Below are 19,709 nucleotides of genomic sequence, written 5' to 3'. Positions count from 1 at the left end.
AGATATGGTACTCCTTTGGGATCGCAAGAATGAAAAACCAGGAAAACATAAGAAATTTGACAGTTTGTGGTTGGGACCATACATTATCCGCAACATTGTTGGGCCAAATTCATTCCACTTGAGCAGATTGGATGGCGAACCACTTGACTTACCTGCGAATGGCCAAATGCTCAAGGTATTCTTCAAAGATGACATTTGATGCCATGGGGCATCGTCTATATTGTATTTCTAACCCTACACCTTGTCATTTCAGCATTTCATTTCTGTTTTATGATTAGATTTACTTTTCATTTTACTAGATAGTTAATAAATGAAGAGCTTATATCTTTCCTGTGCTTAATGTTATATGATGATTTTTGAATGGATGCTACTTGTGTTATATTGTGTGTTGCATGGATGCAGATTCTGGATTTTCACATTCATTCGATGCAGCAACGTGTCCCCAAGTAGAGCCAGATGTTGACCACTACGTGTCAACGACCCATAGCAGTACACTCCCTTTTTTCGCGAAAGGGATAATCCCTGATCGATGTGTCCATGCCGTTCAGCTATCATCATCAGCCTGATAATGTTATAATATAAACCCATTCTGCATGTATATGATATAAATAAGCTCAACAAATCCGTGTCATATATGTAATTGCCTAGGTAAACCTACTTTTCTAGTGACGATCTACATTCTAAGAGGTTTTTTGTCTCACCGATCCATTCTCAGATGGTCAGCAGAGTTTTCCTTTAGTCTTACCCCAAAGCCGGAATGGATTGTCATTGGGATCTTAGGCGAGTCCTAGTGTTATAGATCAAGTCTATGTAAAAGTGATTTGAGAATAATCCTAACTATTTGGTTAGGTTATTTTATTACAAATTGTTTAGTTTGCTGGATTAATTTGTGTCGCATAAATGGGTAGGTCCATGAGGGTCTATTACAGATGGGTTTTCTCCCTTATGATGTAATAGATATGAAAATTATGATGTAAAGTGTTTTGAGGGTTGGAAAAATATTTTATCCACTCAGGTTAATTAATTAAATTTTCTGGCAAAAAATTAATTAAAATCCTAAGCCAAAAATTAATTAATTCTAGGTCCTAGGTAAATTTAATTTTTCCAAAGGCAAAATTCGTCGGTCCTTAAAATTCAAACTTTAAAAGGTCTCGGGACTAAGGTAAATTAATTATTTTGCTAAATTTTAGGCCATTGGTCCCTGGGGTTTAAGTCAAAGTCAAATTTTTGAGGAAATTAATTCAATTTTTTTTATTTTTGAGTTAATTATAATGCATTTAATTGAAAATTTTGAATTTCCTCAAGAATTTAATATTTCGACGGATGAGATTAAAATAAATTTTAATCCTTATCAATGGTCGAGATTGCTTTGACGAGGATCACTCAAATTAGCCATTGGAAGATTTATCTTTAAATAGGAGGTCATTTGTCAGTTGATCCATTCGATCTTTGAGTCGTGTGCTAAGCTAAAAGCTCTCGTGTAATCTTTTTTGATAATAAAGAAAGACTTTGGGGTTAATTTTTCGCAGGTGTTACTCTTCATGGAAATACTGTAAGATGTGTCATTTTCATGCATAAATTTCTTTTTAGCCATTGATGATAGCTTCTGAAGAGTGATTTGAGTACATATATCTTGCTCAGTCGCTGGGGTTTAAGTGATAATCTAAATTTTGAATGTAATAGCAGGTATCTCTATTTATCTGAATTTTATTATTTTCTCGCTCTATTTTAATGGTTGGATTGAGTTTTGCAGGTTAAGTCTTGATTTTCAGATCCTCGGGCGTTAGGGGAAGTTTTCGGTTGGACCAACCAACTCCCGATTTGTATTTTCTGAAGAGCCGAGCTTGATTTGATCCTGGGCTTATCATAAGAATTGATTGGTGATGCATGAAGGGTTTTGAGCTAAGCACCTCATTTAAATATATCTATATATATATTTCTAAATTGATAAATCTGGTTGTTAAGAGCCTTAGATTATCAGATCTGGGAGCGGAGTTGGACTCACATTCTCCAGATCTGATAGATTTTCCATTTTTATAGGGAGTCTGGTATATAGATAGTGGAGCTTCAACTCACATGATAGGGGTTAGAGAATATTTCTCTAACTACAAAGAGGAGCAGATGGATTTCCAAATTACTATGGGTAATAGAATGAAATGTACTCCAGCAGGGAGAGGTACCATAGATTTTTTGGGGGATTCAGGAGAAAGCACCAACGCTTCAGATGTATTGCATGTGCTAGGGTTGGGTATGAACCTGATTTCAGTATCTCAGTTACAGGATAAGGGGTATGATGTTCACTTCATAGGAAAGAAAGTGTATGTCAAACACTCGAGCTGGAAAAAGGTAAGACGAATTGGAGTTCGTAGTAACAGGTTGTAGCGGTTACAAATCGATTCTCCAATGGCACTGATAAGTAGTAATAATAGTAGTGGGAAGGAGCTGAATGAATTATGGCATAGGGGAATGGGATGTCTACTTCATGGAGCACTCATGATGCTCAAAGAAGCCGTAACAGGGGTTCCTGAACTTGGAACCGAACACGATGATGTGTGCAGAGGGTGCATACTTGGGAAGTATGCTAAGGTGGCATTTCCAAGGAGTGATAGTAGAGGTGATGGCGTGTTAGGACTTATACACTCAGATATTTTTGGCCCGTTGTCCACTAGAGCTCTCAGTGGTGCCGAATATTTTGTCACGTTTATTGATGATCATTCCAGGAAAATGTGGATCTACTTCTTGAAGACGAAGGATGAGGTCTTCAATCATTTCAGAGAGTTTAAAGCTCTTGTGGAGAATGCTACAGGGGAGAATATCAAGGTGCTTCTCTCAGATAATGGTGGAGAATACATTGATAAATACTTCACAGATTTCTATGCGAAGGAAGGCATCAAGAGAGAATGGACAACTCCATATAATCCACAACAGAATGGTGTAGCAGAGCGAAAAAACAAAACCAGTGTTGGAGCTGCAAAGGCTATGTTATATGACCAGGGTCTACCTAGATTTATGTGGCCAGATGCATGTAACACGACAGTGTATATTCATAACAGGACTCCTCATAGAGCATTGGGGAAGAAAATGCCAGAAGGTGTCTTCACAGGGAAGAAGCTAGAAGTCAGCCACCTCAGAATTTTTGGCAGCATTGCTTATTGTCATGTGCCAGACGATAAAAGGAACAAACTGGATCAGACTGCAGAGAAGGGGTTCTTTGTTGGGTACAACGAAACCTCAAAGGCATTCAGAATCTACATTCCTAGCAGTAGGAAGATAGTAGTAAGGAGAGACGTAAAGTTCATGGAGGACTGAGCTTTCAGGGAGTCTCGTGAGATGTGTACTAGTGATTAGAACTAGTCAACAAAAGTTCCTTTAGTCCAGCAGCAGGGGCAGCCAGTGGGACAGGTAGGAGGATAGTCGCAAGGGTCAAGTATTGTGACTACTACCAGTATTTCCTCAGGTACAGGAAATCGGGGGAGTTCTCAGCAGATGGAGCAGAAAAGACAGGATGAGGAGGAGCTGGAAGAACCTCCCACGACTAGTGGTCGAGCCAGCAGAGAGGTTCATCAGACATTAAGAGATGTAGAGGAGTTTATTGGAACTCCTAGGATGAGCAAGAGATAGCGCAGATAATCTGAAAGATGCCAAAAATTGGTAGCTCAAGTTGGAGAACCTTCCAGTTTTCAGGAGGCCGCACAACATCAGGTGTGGATAGATGCCATGGTAGAAGAATATAGCTCTATCATGATGAATGTTGTTTGGGAGGTAGTGCCCAGTCCGGGAGACAGATCATTTGTAGGTTCAAGGTGGATCTACAAGATCAAGTATGTGAAAAACCACAGTGTGGAAAAGTACAAGGCTAGGTTCGTGGAAAAGAGGTATGCACAAAAGGAAGGGATAGATTATGAGGAATCCTTCGCCTCAGTTTCCAGATACACTTCTATCCGGTCAGTTATATCTCTAGTAGCTCAGATGGGATGGCAGATTCACCAGATGGACGTCAAGACAACCTTCTTGAACAGAGTGATAGAGGAGGAAGTGTACATAGAACAACCAGAGGGCTTTGAGACTCAGGAGAGGTGCATGTATGTGTGCAAATTGAAGAATGCTCTATATGGGTTGAAGCAGGATCCCAGGGCATGGTATGGTAGAATTGACACCTACTTGCAGCAGATGGGGTTTGTCAAGAGTGACGCAGATCCCAACCTTTACTATTTGATGGTGGAGGATGAGCCTCTTATTCTAGTTTTGTATGTGAATGATCTATTCTTGACAAGATCATCAGGGTTGATAGAGGATTGCAAGAGAAACCTTGCAACAAAATTTGACATGAAGGATTTGGGTTTGATGCATTATTTCCTAGGATTGGAGGTGTGGCAAAAGGATGGGGAGATCTTCCTTGGGCAAGGAAGATACGCTACAGATATTTTGAAGAGGTTCAAAATGCAGGATTGCAAACCCATGTCTACACCCATGATTAACAACTGGAAGAAGATAGATGCATCAGATGACAAGGATATCGACCCCACCTTGTATAGACAGCTCATTGGGTCTCTCTTGTATTTGGTCAACACTAGGCCAGACATTTTCTTCGTAGTCAATACCCTTAGTCAGTTCATGGTGGAACCGAAAAGGGTACATTGGGTAGTAGCGAGGCATATTTGAAGGTACATTCGTGGCACAATTGAGTATGGGTTGAAGTGTACTTGAGAGGATGATGTTAGACTTTGTGGGTACACAAATGCAGATTGGGTAGACAATTCAGTGGACAGGAAAAATACCTCTGGGTACTACTTCATGTTGGATCATGGATGGTTTCTTGGTGTAGCAGGAAACAGAAGTCAATAACATTGAGCTTTGCAGAAGTAGAGTATATAGCAGCCATCATAGCTACGTGCGAAGCTATATGGCTTCGGAAGTTGCTAGTGAGCTTGTTCAGATAGAAGATGGAGGTGACTAGTGTCTATTGTGATAATCAAAGTTGCATAAAGCTCTCTAAGAATCCATTGTTTCATTACAGGTCGAAGCACATCGATATTCGGTGTCACTTCATCAAAGATTGTGTACAACGAGGAGCAGTCCAGCTATAGTATGTTCCCACAGAAGAGCAGGTTGCAGATATACTCACGAAATCTCTAGGGAGAGCTAAGTTCATATATATAATATCCCTTATTAGGAATATACCTCAAACACAAGCAAACTCCAACCAGAGATGGACTGGGAGGGCATTTACCAAATATGTCGCCTCTAAAAAGAGGACGAGATCCGGAGGCTACCTGGCCCTTTCCAGACTCTGTCTAAGAGTATAATAGAAACACACAAGTGGTATAATAGCCGAGAATGCTCAAAGAGATACAAATAACAATGATACGATATATATCAAATAAACCATAAGCAGATACACAAGAAATGCAAAGAGAATGCTAAGCCATTTTATTATACTGAGTAATAAAATGAGTACAGGAGGTGATCAGGAAGATGACACCTTTACTTGCACTAGGCAAGTGAAGGAATACACTCATAATAGCGAAGGAATGGTCCCTCTCTGATCTGCGTCCAACCTGCTGGGAAACTGCTATGCTGCTGCTGCTGCTAGAAATAAAATGAGGGTTTGGGGCTGCTCCCCTCCTCAGAAAAGGCTGAAACTCTAGACTCGGACTCTACTCAAGAAACCCAGAAAAACCCAGAAAGCTCTCCTAGAATGGCCAACCCCCGAAAATCACCCCCTTGGGGTTCTGCGCAGTCTCTTAGTGCTCTGCGCTGCCACTGAATGCAACCCTCCAGAAATATGCCTGAAACCCCTGCCAAAAACTCTCTAGCTGCAAGGGCTGCTCCCTTGCTCTACCTCCCAGCACCAAACCAGAACTGTGTCCCTCTCTCAGTGCTGCGCAGTCCTCCAGGACTGCGTCCCTCTCTCAGTGCTGCGCAGTCCTCCAAAATTTTCATAAACTGCTGCTGAAATGCTGAAGTATCTACTGTTGAAATGCCAATGGAAATACCTTGCCCGAGAAGGCACTCGAAGTCCCCCGGGGCTAAGGGTGAGATCTTCGAACGGAGACACTCAATGCACTAAACAGTGCTACAGACTAGCTAAACAGCCAGCGTGCTCTAAGTCGAAATGACTATCACAAATTCTCATAAATGAATGATCAAAATGAAGGGGCTCCTCTCTCATTTATAGCCTTTGCCTCTCTCAATCCCAAGGCTCTCCTCCTCCTGCATGATTCCCCTCTTGCCACGTGTGTCTTCCCTCCTGCGCAGTCCCTCCATGTGTTTGTGTGGGCTCCATTTCTGCGTCCCCCTTTGGCCCCCTTGGCTCCCCTTTAAGTCACAACGTTGTGCTACTAGGAAGTGACTTTTTATTCTAAAAGTGAGTTATGTCCCCCTTCCTCACTTTTTTTATTTACAAATAACTATAGAAGGAAAAATCTGGACAAAATCGAATATTCCAATTAGCCATGGCTAATTAGTAATATTACAATATATTTCAGAGAACAGATGGGTATGGTGGAGAACCCGTTTCAGTAGCAAAGACAGGCTATTTTGGATATTGCAGATGTTGTAGTTGCAACAACAACAAATGAGAGGGAGTTGCAGTGTGGATGTAGTATTGGCAGCAGTATGGCAGGGTCAGCAGCAACACATATGCAACAAATATCAGAGTTATGCAGTAGTTGGTGAGCAATAGTAGCTAGACATCAGCAGCGTGACAAGAGATGATACAGAGAAGGGTGTTGCTACAGGGGGCAGCAACACTAGAACACATTCTTTGCTAAGAGGGAGTGTTAGTTTTTGTAGCATTGAGTGTGTTCTAGCCTCAAAATTTTGTGGAGAGGCTAGAATACATGAGATCTCCAAAACCTAAAAATGGTTTCTGGAAATTCCACCTAGAAGTGTCTCAATTAGATTATTAACCAATTTTTAAATATTTCCTAACTCTAAACATAGGGAATATGGTTAATTAATCAGTGTTAATTGATATAAGGTGAGAATCATCTAGAAACTCACACATATCGACCGAGAAATGATCCTAGCCATTGATTAAGTTTTAATCTTGGCCATTGGTGCTCCAACAATGGATTATAAAAGAAAATTGATGTGGTGGGGGAGATCATCTAATGCTGATACTCAATTGCCCAGGTAGTTCGATTTTCTCAGTAACAACAACTCACCAAAGAAGATAGAACCACAGGGTGAGTAGTAGGAGGAAGAGGAAAGCAACAACATTCTGGGACAAAGTTTTCAGTTCCTGGAAGAGTCGAAGGAAGGAAGGCCGGAATCTTCAGAGGGCCAACGTAGGGACTATGCAGAGGCTGATGCAGGCATTTAATCACAGAGGTCAGTGAAGCTATTTCAAAGGCAAAAAATAGTTGTGGGGTGAGAAAAATGCTCACAATATTTTTGCCAGTGTTTTCTTCAGATTAGATTGCCCGCTAGGCATCTAAATTATTGTACTTAGAATTGCTGTTGAACATTAATAATAAAACCCTCATCTGCTGCACTGGTTTTCCCAAGTTGGATTTTTTCTAGGGACAATTGTCCAAAAATTATTGTGTGTGCTACAATTTCTTTGTTTTCAGTATTTTATTTTCCGCAGTATTTTTATGGTGAAAATTACCGCTGTGATTTTATTTGTTATTTTCCATAAGCAACTAAACTGCAGAATTAAATTTTGAGTTAGAAGAATAATCTCCAATAGTTGCAATAGATAAATTTTCACATGATCTTGAGATGGTGAGATTGAATTTCATCCATTGAGATCTAGGGTTAGAGATTTTGGTCATTAAAGAGAAGAAAGGAGAAAGGGAGAGCGAAAAAGCACACTTCTTTTTGAGAAGAGATGAAGATGAGCCGAGGAGAAAAAATAGAGGAGCAATAAGGAGAAGGGCATAAATCCCAAGGAGAGAAGTCTTTAGATTGGGCACACACTTCTAGGAAAAGTTTCCAGCCATTAAGCAAGTCATACAACTAAGTATGGGCACGATTTTCTAGGCAAAGAAGGGCACAAAAATCAATGTGTTTATTGTTGTACCATACAAGCTATCTCTGCATAGAAATTGAGGCAGCAAGGGCACATTTTTCTAGGCTGCATTTGGGCATGATTCTCAAGTGAAGTAACAGGCATATTTGGCACAAAATTTGAGGCAAGAAGGGCACAAATTTCGAGGTCTGTTCAGCCACATTTACTGCAGGACGTACAGCAGCAAATGTAGGATGTACAACACGAGAATTGAGGCAGATTAAGCAGCAGAAAATTTAGGGACTGTTTCGCATTATTTACGAGATAAGTACAAATTTGTATTGCTAGAAATTACACCTATTGTAAAAAAATTTCCTCACTGGGTTCAATCATAAATTCCTCTTCTCACTGGTTTTCCCTTTGAGGTGTTTCCAGGGGCATTGCCCAAAATTTCTATGTCAAATGTGTGGTTGCATACTGTTGTTTTGCGATGCTTAATATCAAATTTAGTCATTTGTATTTCCGCTCATAAAAAAAATCAGATTGTATGTATTTAAATTTAAATGCATTATTTGAGAAAGCTTTTATTGGAGACAGAAATCAGAGTTTGACTAAGCGTTTGAAAAAATTCCTACAAGGGAAAATTGACTTGTAGGTGGTTTTTCAACAGTTTGAAATCAAACATTGATGCTGCTTGCCATATGGGGTCTCCAAATGTCTAGTCACCTGCTAAGAATAGCACTGCTAAAATTAGCACATTTTTGGAATCCAATGAAACTCACACCATGGGAAAATCTTGCAACTAGGTCCTCAAATATGAAATAACTTCAACAATCGAACCACTCTCCAAAAAATATTAGAAATAGTAGCCTACTAGAAATAGAAATTACTAAAAATAACAATTTCTCAGATTTGTCTAAAAACAGAGCCCCATGTTTATCTCCTCAAAGGGTGTTCAAAAATGTGATCAAATTTGTAAAATACGACACCACAAATTCACTCTAATCACACCCTTTTGGCATCATCAACCTCCTATACTTACACTAAATACCACATTGCATATGTATGAGGTACATGCTGCCATTGTATCAAATATCCACAGGTATCTCTGATGTGTCCTTTTCATGTACCTATATAAAATATAACTTTTTTGAACTCTATCCAACCATCTATTCCTAAATAACAAAGACACACGGCCATGTGCCAAGTCTAAAAGGCACTCAATGAATTGACGGTGTTGTGGTCAGTGGATCAACTAACCAATTCACCTGCTGTAATGTACTCATGATGTTGATTATGTGTTATATTCTTTAAATGACTACGCTCATGCATGATTCGTGTGCATCAGGCATAGTGGGAGGGGGCTGGAACCCCCAAATATTTTTTCTTTTTGGGTGGCTTTTTGTGTTCGTATTTGGCACATAGTTTTTCAGCCCATCGTTTTTTTATTCTAGTCAAGGAATTAAGGTTGTAATCTAATTTGGGTCAATGGATTAGGGTTTTGGATGCCGGATGTTCTTATATATTGTATTGTAAATGATGATGAAATTTAAAGGTGTGGCTCTAAAATAATATATTTCAACCGAAAAGTACCCATTTGAAGCAATCACTTTCCCATGGATGCATGGGAGCTAGTGCATCACTGTTAAAAATCTCTAATTCAGCCTGATCTTGAAGACTAGAACCAAAATATGTTCTTATGAACATGTTGGAGCTTAACATTGAATAAGCCTAGGGAAATTCTAAACCAAATTAAATTAGAGGAAGGGGATTTCTTTTCAAGGGAATCTTTATGGGTACCTTGGTGCTTTTATGATTCTAGATAAGCATGCCAATTTTTAGGGGAATCACAGAGTCATAAGATGATGTCGTCCTTTACCAAATAAATTTTTAGGGAAGGCGGGTTTCTTTTCTTGAAATCCTCTGTCTCCTATTTCTTGTTTCGTTGTCATTTCTTTTTCATTTTCCTTTTTCTTGTTTTGGTAGCATATGTTTTGACATATATCAATGCACTAATGGGTCTTCATTGTTGTAAATCATCTTCATACCTTAAGGGAAGATATATTTTAAGGTGTGCAATTTAGCACCATCAAACTTTAGTAACTTCAGTTTTCTATTGGATCCCTTGTTACATACTCTTCATGCTTAACATTGTATATAGAAAATTATATTAATTTTTGTTCTTTCTTTTGGTGATAACTCACGAATGATTGACAATCAGTGGATAGATATATATATTCATTTTCTCCATCATTAAAAAACAAAGTTCATGGTTGAAAATTCTTAGTAGTATTTAGATGGATTATTCATTTTTCTTTGTAGATGGTTGAAACTGGAGTCAATGGATGATATTCTTCATTGTATTTTAATTTCTGTACCAGGACAAAACTAATGATCTTTCTGAACAGCTTGAGGCTGGATTTGGACCAAATGGATTGGGTATCATTGCTATCTCTCATGTATGAATCAAAACCACTTTTGTTGCATTGCAAAATTTGTGTTGAAATTTAGGGTAGATTAGTTTTTGTTAATAGGAGGATTATGGTAGTAATCTGTAATTCGCATACATTTATATTATTATCTCAATACATAATTGTGTTTCTATGTTTAAAATATGTTCATGCTGAAAAGCCACTCTAAAATTGAACTGTGAATGTTTTAAGCCTTTGATTTCTTGATGATTCTATTCAACATAATTCCAATCAATTAGTTTAAGTTTTATAAGATAATATAAGATCATTTTATTAATGTATAATGAAAGACCATAAATAGGTGAAATGTCCAATGAATGACCATAAACAGGTGAAAGGGTTTGCTAGGTACATAAGGGTCAATACAGAAGGTTAGTTAAAAGTGTATAAAGTTTTTGATCCAGTAATAACCTTTGTCTTGACTATTTTCATTGAATGATTACATTGTTGTCATCTTAAAATTTATTTGTTTACAATTGCATCTACTTGTACCAAGTCCATTGAGAGGGCTATGCTTACTAAATATGGGGTAATTTCTACTTCAATACATTAATGCCAAATTAAGTGCATTTTCTATCAATTTAAGCCACATGGACATGGGACGTTGATTAACATTGGTCAAACTATATATCTTATTATGCTATGATTATGATGACTTCTTACTAGTTATTCCTACATGGTATGATACAATGTTGCAAATATCATTTCACAGAATATATCACCCAAGCTCTGGAAAGAAACTTATTGGAAATATTAGGGAAAATATACGAAATCATCCGAAGATAGCGTCAACAATAAACTTAGACCTGAAAAACTCGGAAAATATTGGACAAATTGGAAAACTGAAAAAATTGGGAGAAATCTGAAATATTGGGTGAAATCAAATATATTTGAAAAACTGACATGTTCTTACAACAAGATATAATTACAAAAAATGATATAGAACGTCATCAAGGTTGATATAAAAATATGGATGTTTTTATCTATTTGGCAATTAGAAAATTCAGGTCTAGATTATTGTTCAACGTTGCATTTAATGCCTTATCCTTGTTGACGGCATAATAAGCCATTGTGGTGTTGTTATATCATTGATCTTGCCAAAGCTTTAAAATTCCTGGTTCTTGTATTCTTAAAAGAATATGGAATCTTGGTAGGTTGTTTCAGGACAGTTGCATTGGGACTGTGGAGGCTAGTGCAGTAGATGGAATTTGTTTGCTTGTTTAATTTCGACTTTCATTGTGGTGAAGGCACAAATTGGGTTGATTTTGTCTTTTACTGGGAAGATATTGGCAAAGAAAGCTTCTAATGGGGCGTGTTACCTCTTCAATCTGCGCACGAGATAAGTCTAATTTTCTGTTGGAAACAATGTTAATACTGGGGGGGGGGGTGAATCAGTATTAAGGCTAATTCAAACTTTTCTGCCAATTTATATTTAACATTTAAACTTGACATCCATTCATGTGAGCAATCAATAATAAATCATGCACAGCAATATGAAATCAACACATAAATACACACCATGAGCAGCATACACATTGGACATAGAGGTTTAATGTGGAAACCCTGCCGGGAGAAAAACCACCAAAGTTTGTTTTGTTATTGACGTAAAAATGAGAGCACCTACTCTATTACATCAATTTGTTTGTGAGCCACCCTTCACAGGAAGCACCAACTCCCCTTGATTGTTTGCTAGCACCCACTAGCACACACAGAGCTTTCTGCTCTCGGCTCTCTTCTTCAGCACAAGCACACTTTGCCTCTCTTCAGCAGTGCACACATACAAAGCTCTCCTCACATCTCTCTCAACAATGTTGTCTTCCCCATGTTGCTCAATTGCAATCTTGAATTTTGTTCCTTTGTTGCACACTAGTCAATGTTGTCTCTGTTGTCATCCACACTGCCCAAGTGCATACTTCATGCATGGCTTCCCATACTGCATAGGACTGTTCTACTTAATCAATCTCAACTTGTCATTGAATCGAAATTACTTGGTCACTGCAGTTGAATTAACTCGAGGAATGGGCACTTGAGTGTTCTTCCATACTAAGAATTATTTCTCAATTCTTAGTGTACTTCAGCATGGCTTCTCTAAGGTTGATCTGATCTTCATTCAATTCTAGGAACCGTGCAAGGAAGACCAAGCATAGTTGTTCTGGAGTCAACTTCCACCTCTGCAAATCATGGTCCTCTCGGTCTCAGTCTCCTACCTTTGATAGTGACCACTAAATCCATTGCAACATCTATGCAATTGTGGTCCTTGTTGCCTTGACTCAGTGCTCTCTGTAGTTTCCATTACTCTAGTTTCTGACTCATCCATGCCTGCATAATCAACCAATGGCCATAGCCAAATATGGCACAACTGCCAAATATGGTGTGTTGTGGCTAAAACTTGCATATGCAGCACAAATGCAACATAATATAGAGAAACCCCCTAGAGACAACCTTGGATTGCTCACAAGGCCAGTGCTTAGGGTCATCGAAATTAGTGTGTCTCAAATGACTTTTGAATAACAAGAGACATCACCTATGTTTCAAACATGAACACGAGAGAGTGGTTCTTCTTCCCAAAGATGTAAGCCAATGATATAAGTCTTGATACACAGAAGTAGATTTCGGAAATAAAACAACAGAGTGGAGGCCTTGCCCTTCAGAACCTCACAGTTTAATCAAATTGTTTTAAAGTAAATGATAACAGACAAAGTGAGGAAAGAAACTCAGAATTACGGAGCTTACAACACCAAGAAATTCATACACATAGCATGAGCCTGAAACCATAAAGCTGATTTACTTTCTAAATTTAAAAAGGAGCGTTGAACAAGCAATAGAAGAAAGATGACTTCGCATCATGCAGTGTTGCAAATATAATTTCGAACCCTGACACAGGCATGTGCATTTAAAGAAATACAAATGAATCTACAGGAGAATTTAAAGACATTACAGTGCTTATTGATGCATGAATAGGAGGACTGAGGAACAAATAGACAAGTAATTTTACAGGACAAACAAGCTGCAAAGTTCAGAAGGAGGAATCACCACCAATCTGTGGTATTCTGAAGATCTATAAGCTATCACAGGAGTTACAGAATCAACGCTTTTCTCTCCGTATTTTGGAACCCTTTTACAATATCAAGACCCCCTATCTATAAGGAAGGGAGGATCATGGCATTAATGATTATTATAGGAGCATTCATGGGCTGAGGGCTTCTGTTGTCAGATCAAATTTCCCTTTTAGCCAAGAAAGGGTGTCGTCTCAAGCTTTGCTGCCTCTTCGAACTCTTAAACATGATCTGAAAATTTTGGAGTAAATGAGTAGAGAGAAGGATCCCAGTGAGAAGGAGGAGGTGTCAAACATTCCTTTATTGTGAAAGACTCTTGTGAAGGCCATGTCGTGCTGCAATGGGTGATTTAAGGCGTTTGATGTGAAAATGGGCCAACATAGTCACTTCAGGTTTAAGCTAACTTTGGTGCCGACTGTGTTACAGGCCGTCTTTCTTTAAAAGCACCCCTATTTCTCATAAAATGCCCAGCTGCCGACCCATTAGTCTGTCAAAGCTCTGTTCAGCATTTATCAGCGCATTATGGCACGAGATTAATTCATTTAAAATAGGCGGATCAATGAGGATTTCTTATTTAATTCTTCGGCCCCCCTTTGATAGCCCCAGAGACCAAGGACCCATCTATAAAGTGCTTGAGGTTTCAAATAAACATGTGAGGGGCTTTTCTTTACGTCTCATTAAATCCTCCTATCGGCTGATTACCTGGACCTGAAATTTTTATAGGTTGTAGTTTATAATTTATCGCATTCGGGCCCTCATATCATAATCAGTGCTTCTCTATTGTCTCGCCTCTTTTAATCTTTGGTATATTGTGATCGCCGATTGCGATATCACAAATCACAATCGACCCTTGGTACCACCAATAAGTCTTAAACCAAAGCCCTTTGTTTCGCCGATGGCTGAGATTGCGATATCGCTGATGGAGTGCCACGTGAAGAGAGAGAAGGAGCATTCCCGACGTTGTTTTGCAGCGCCTTTCTTTGTATTTCGGAAATCTACCTCCCTCAGCAAGTCTGGTCTATATATATCGCAATCAGCCTTCGCCTCCGCCGATAATCGTTAAGGGAGGGACCCCTTGGACTTTGCCGATTGCGATATGGATGTGTGCTATGATCCGCTGATGCCGATATCTATGTCCCTCGGGCTTGACGATAGGCTGATATATTTATCTTCATGCGATGCGATAATTCCTCTGGGCCTAATTGCGATTTTATTTGAACACTTAGCCATTTTATCCTTTTCATGCTTTCAGGGCCTTTTTCAAATGGATAGTTCAACTGAGTGTCACTTTTGATCCAGGGACCCTTTTTTGGATTTCTTGATACCACCGGAAAGCTCTTTCCGAGCACCCTGCAATGGGGAAGGTTCCATCAAGCTCATGTGACTTCCATGACTCAGAAAATGGCCTTTGCTTCGCTGTTATCCTGCATCCTGTACCTCTGACCTTCATCAAGACACTGAGTGACCTGTGAAGACAACGTTGGCTCCATCTGGGGACAGTTCCTTGCCAGCAAGGTGCTGAGAACCTGCACACTGCGAACTACTCCTCTAGGCATGGAGTCATTTCTAGAACAAAAGATACTTCCAAAAAGCCAAAAATTCTTTACAAATTTAAAGAAAAACTTAACTCAATAGTTTGCAGGAAACACACCGGATATTTACAATAAGTGGAGCAGACAATTTTAATTTTGAAAATAAAACTTAAGGAACTGGCAATTTACTGGTAATTCCAACAATTCACCATCTAAATTTTCCAGCAGAAAGGTATTGTTCCCTCTTTCTTCCGCAATCCTGAAGGGACCAAACCATAATGGATCGAATTTCCCATGCTTGCCCTTGTCTTCCCACCTGACATCCCACCTGAGAACTAAATCCCCTGGCTGCAGATGTCTGTCCTTAGCTTTCTTGTCAAACAACAACTTCATCTTTTGTTGATAATCAGATAATATGGCCTCCACCTGCTCTCTGCTCTCCTGAAGTTCCACTAGCTGATTTATTCTCCTTGTTAGTGCACTTGGCTCCTCCTCAGCTTCTTGTAGCAGCTTTGCTACATGCATTGCTAATTGTATAGGGAAAACATCAGCCTTGCCATACACCAACTCAAAATGTGATACCCCAGTGGATCTCTTGGGTGTTACCCTGTTGGCCCATAAAGCAAATTTTCAATTGAGAATCCCAGTTCTTTTTGTTTTCAGCAACGATTTTCTTCAATATTCTCACCACTATTTTATTGGAGGATTTTGCCAAGCCATTACCTTGAGGGTAATATGTGGTGGAATGCCCGATAGTAATACTATATTTGTTGCAGAAAGTAGTGAACTTGGAAGACTTAAAGACTTGGGTATTATCAGTGATGATTTTGGAAGGGCAACCAAAGCAGGACAATATGTTCTCTTCCATGAATTTCATAACCACTGCATCTGTAGCATTCCTAGCTGGAATGGCCTCAACCCACTTGGTGAAGTAATCAGTGGTTGTCAATATCCAACTGTGCTGGCCACTGGATGGTGGGTTCTCTCCTATAAAATATAAGCCCCACTATCTGAAGGTCTCTTCCACTTGTACAGGAATGAATGGGAGAGGAGCTCCTAATTCTGTTATAAACATCCTTGAACAATGTAGGCCAGTAAAATCCAACCTTGAGGATTTTGTGTGTGGTGGTTTTCCAATTATAGTGTCCCCCACAGGCTCCTTCATGAAATTATTCCATTGCCCTATTGGTCTTTGTTTCTACTAAACACAATAGCAATACACCCATTGGGTCCTTCCAATATAGTTAGCCATTTGATATAATGTATTTTTGAGCATGTAATCTCAAGCTTCAATATTTGGAGGAATCCAGCCCCAATGGGCATCTTAAAAGCAAGAGGTAGTGGACAACATTTTTATACCATTGAGACCTCTCATACTTGGCATAAATTTTATGTTCAGATGTTCAGATGTTGCTTTGGTGCTCTTCAGATCTGCTATTTTTTGTGATTAAATTTATCCCAAGTGCTTGGCAGTTAGATTCAGACAGGATTTGAGCCAGACCTTGTCCTTTAATGAGCTTGGTGGGATTTATTTCTAGTTCATACTCCTGTATTTTCGCTATCCATTTTCCCCTCTTCCCTTCACTGTCCCCCTGTACTAGAAAGTCTTTGATTGTTGTCGTGGGAACAAATGTTATAACCTTGGACTGCAGTACATAAGTGCGAAAGGATTTTAAAGCTTTAACCAGTGTATACACCTGCTTCTCCAGTATATTATATTTCAATTCGGCATCTCTCAGTACTTGGCTGAAAAAGGCAACATGCTACTCATGACTTGCTTTGTTTTTCTGTAATAGTATTGTTGCAATTGTGAGTGGAGAGGCGAAAGAGAAAATGAAAAAAGGAGATGAATAATCCGGGCTAGCTAACATTGGGGCTTTGGCCAGAGCTTCCTTAATCCTGTTGAAATAATTACGGGGAACAGGATTCCACTTTACCTCATTGTCCTTTCTAAGCATATCAATGATGCCTTTGACTATCTCTGCATAATTTGGGATGAATCTTCTCAAGAAATTTATTCTTCCTAAGAAAGCTTGGACTTCATTTTTATTTCTGGGAAGTGGAATGCGGCTGATGGCTTCAACTCTTTCTGGTCTATCTTCACGCCCTCACGTGATACGATATGTCCCAGCAGCCTCCCTTCACTTAATGCGAATTAAGATTTCTTGGGATTTAGAGAGAGGTTGTACCTTCTTCACTTCTCGAAAGTTAGTTTTAAATGTAAAGGGCTATATTTTGAGTGAGATGACTCAACAAGGTTAAATCCAAGTTTATTTAGCTCCAATATTCATCTAAGGATGCCCTAATTGAATTTTGACCTACAAAATTGCCTTGGCCACTTGCCTTGAAGGACTCGGAAAATAAGAAAAAGGGAAAACATTTATCTTTTAGATATTCTTTTGACCAACATCAAAGATGGCAATGTGTATTCCTACTTGACCGACGGAGTCCTTAGGGCTAAATTTCAAAGATAATGAATTAATGCGTCGAGTAAGGGGAAAAACCTTGTTTTCATTTGTACAAACCCTAGCTATCTTCTTTGTGAGGGGAGAAATTAAATAGCATAAGCTCTCTAGGAGGTCCCCTATGGATTTCAAGGTAAATTTAACATGCAATAATTAACCAAGATTTTCCATAAATAGCATGCATCTAGACATGGAACAAAGAAAACCCTAGCAATAATCAATTACCTGAAAAACAATAAAAATCTACAATAATAACTTAAAATTCTTCCATGAAATAGTCTTCTTTCATTCCCAAAAAACATCTTCAAGACAAAAATGAATCTCCAATAGCAATAGCACCCAAAAGATCACATCTCCACAAGTAGCGAATTTACACAAAGCTAAGTCGAGCTCTCTAAAGGAGGTTGAAATCCATGAGTGATGATGAAAAATTACAAAGGAGTGATCCTCTATTTATATGAGGTTAACTGCTCTCAGTATTAGCCTAAAAGCACTATGGCAAGTTTAATTTTGAGTGTACATGAAGAAAAAGGGTCACAAACCAACCTAATAGCTCAATGTAATAAAATAAGCCACTAAAAGCTCACATGTGTGGGTCAAAACTTCTATCTAGTATGACATAATGCCCTTTCAGGGAAATAAAAGCTCTAAAAACACATGGTATGGGCAAGTTGCATCTTCAATCATCATAATCAATCCAATGATTGAGGGGAAGCCCTCAAGTCATGCCTCAAAATGGTCCCATATGTCAAAATCCTGCTTTGGGTGCCCTGCATCATCTCCAAGGGGGATAGAAAGATAACATGGCACAAAATCTCTCAAGCGTTGGGGCTCCAAGTTGTACTACAAGGCCTCCCTTGTCATCCTGGGAATGACCATTATCATCTGGATTCTAGATCAAGCTATGCCCATCAAATATTGTCAAGGTCAGCTAGGGGCATGCTTATTCTATTAGGTACATCATTCAGAATCTCCAACCTTAAGCAAAGTGAGCTCAACGTTCCAACATCTGGGGGTGCTTTGAGGTGTCAATCAATAACTTGAATCATCAAAGTGCCCAATGCTTTTCTGTGGAGGGGCAGTGCTGCATCTGCAAGGTCATCACTGCTATCTGGAAGTGTAGCACGATCTGGGCATCATGTGTAGTGAGAGCATGGAATGTGTGCCCTCAAGGCTTCTGCTTTTCTATGAAGGACCACCTATCAAAACTGTCTCAAAATCAAGTGAAAAATACCATTCACTAGGTATGATGACCATAGATGCATCATAGTGGAACTGTGGATGATACTTAATTGTTAATGGCATAATAAGACTTCAAACTGGGATCACCTTCAAATATCTAACTAGACCAAGTCCCGTAAATGTGTTCCCTACCTTGTTACAAGTTTACAGCCCAAGATCTAGAGGTGTATGGCAGGAGTGGAAATCTACCAGTTTAAGTACCCGTAACGGGTTATTTCAGGTGGCCAGTTTTGTCCAGAAATGATGATGCAGCAACACCTTGAGGTCTTAAGATTGTACCTACAGAGGTTAGACTGATAGCCCCCAGTGTTATTGGATAGACATCTGAATCTGTATCCGCATCTGGATCTGTATCCCCATCCTGGTAACTTAGTTGATTTCAGAATCTGTTTACCTGGATGATTATAACATAAATGTTAGACAAATCTGAGATTTTCTATGTCAATTATTGTAGTGTATATATCTGTTAAGGAAGCCAAAGTCCCTCTCAATTTTTTCTTTTTCTTTTTATGAGAACCATTTACTGTTATAATCATATGAAAATATAATGTGTCCACTCTCTAGATCACACATCTTTAACTATTAATGTTTTCAGGTTCCCAAATATCCAGTTCTCTGGAAAAATCTGTTAGAGCTCTCCCACGGGTATGCATGCACATCGTAGTAAGAGAGGCATTATTTTTTTGTTATTTCTGCAATTCCAGTGAAGTGCTAGTAATATAAAAGAGAGATAAGAGCTATCTTCAGATATAGTGGAGGATAAGAGAAATGGCAGAGGTAGCAATTAGATTTGCCACTTCAGTTTGGACGTAATTCTGTTTTTTTGTCCTGCTCTTAAACAGTCTAGCAGCTCTTCCAGAGGAGGCAAAGAAAGATCTCGAGGATGCGGATAGTAGGTAATGAATCCAAGTGCACCATATGAGATGAGATAAATGTATTTTTTTGTGATTGCCTATATGGTTTAAATAGAATGATTACTAAATTAG

The 19,709-nt window shown here is 39.0% G+C and overlaps 1 protein-coding gene across 9 annotated transcripts in view; it reads left to right on the top strand.

Annotated features, from left to right (window-relative positions):
• LOC149259537 (uncharacterized) overlaps positions 1-19,709 on the top strand; it is a 155,593-nt gene that overhangs the window by 41,328 nt on the left and 94,556 nt on the right. For 5 of the 9 annotated variants that reach the window (XM_089376155.1, XM_089376126.1, XM_089376128.1 and 2 more), the window contains exons 3-5: positions 10,339-10,416; positions 19,319-19,368; positions 19,566-19,619. In XM_089376155.1, the coding sequence (XP_089232281.1) occupies positions 10,339-10,416; positions 19,319-19,368; positions 19,566-19,619 (182 nt within the window). The remainder of the gene's footprint in view (positions 1-10,338; positions 10,417-19,318; positions 19,369-19,565; positions 19,620-19,709) is intronic. The other 4 variants (XM_089376143.1, XM_089376133.1, XM_089376149.1 and 1 more) reach the window with 3 other exon arrangements.

The sequence above is a fragment of the Pinus tabuliformis genome, chromosome 6, assembly GCF_031772625.1.
Source record: "Pinus tabuliformis cultivar Carrire ecotype Pingquan chromosome 6, CPIR1, whole genome shotgun sequence".
Taxonomy (NCBI): Eukaryota; Viridiplantae; Streptophyta; class Pinopsida; order Pinales; family Pinaceae; genus Pinus; species Pinus tabuliformis.
This window is presented reverse-complemented; position numbering and strand designations above follow the sequence as displayed.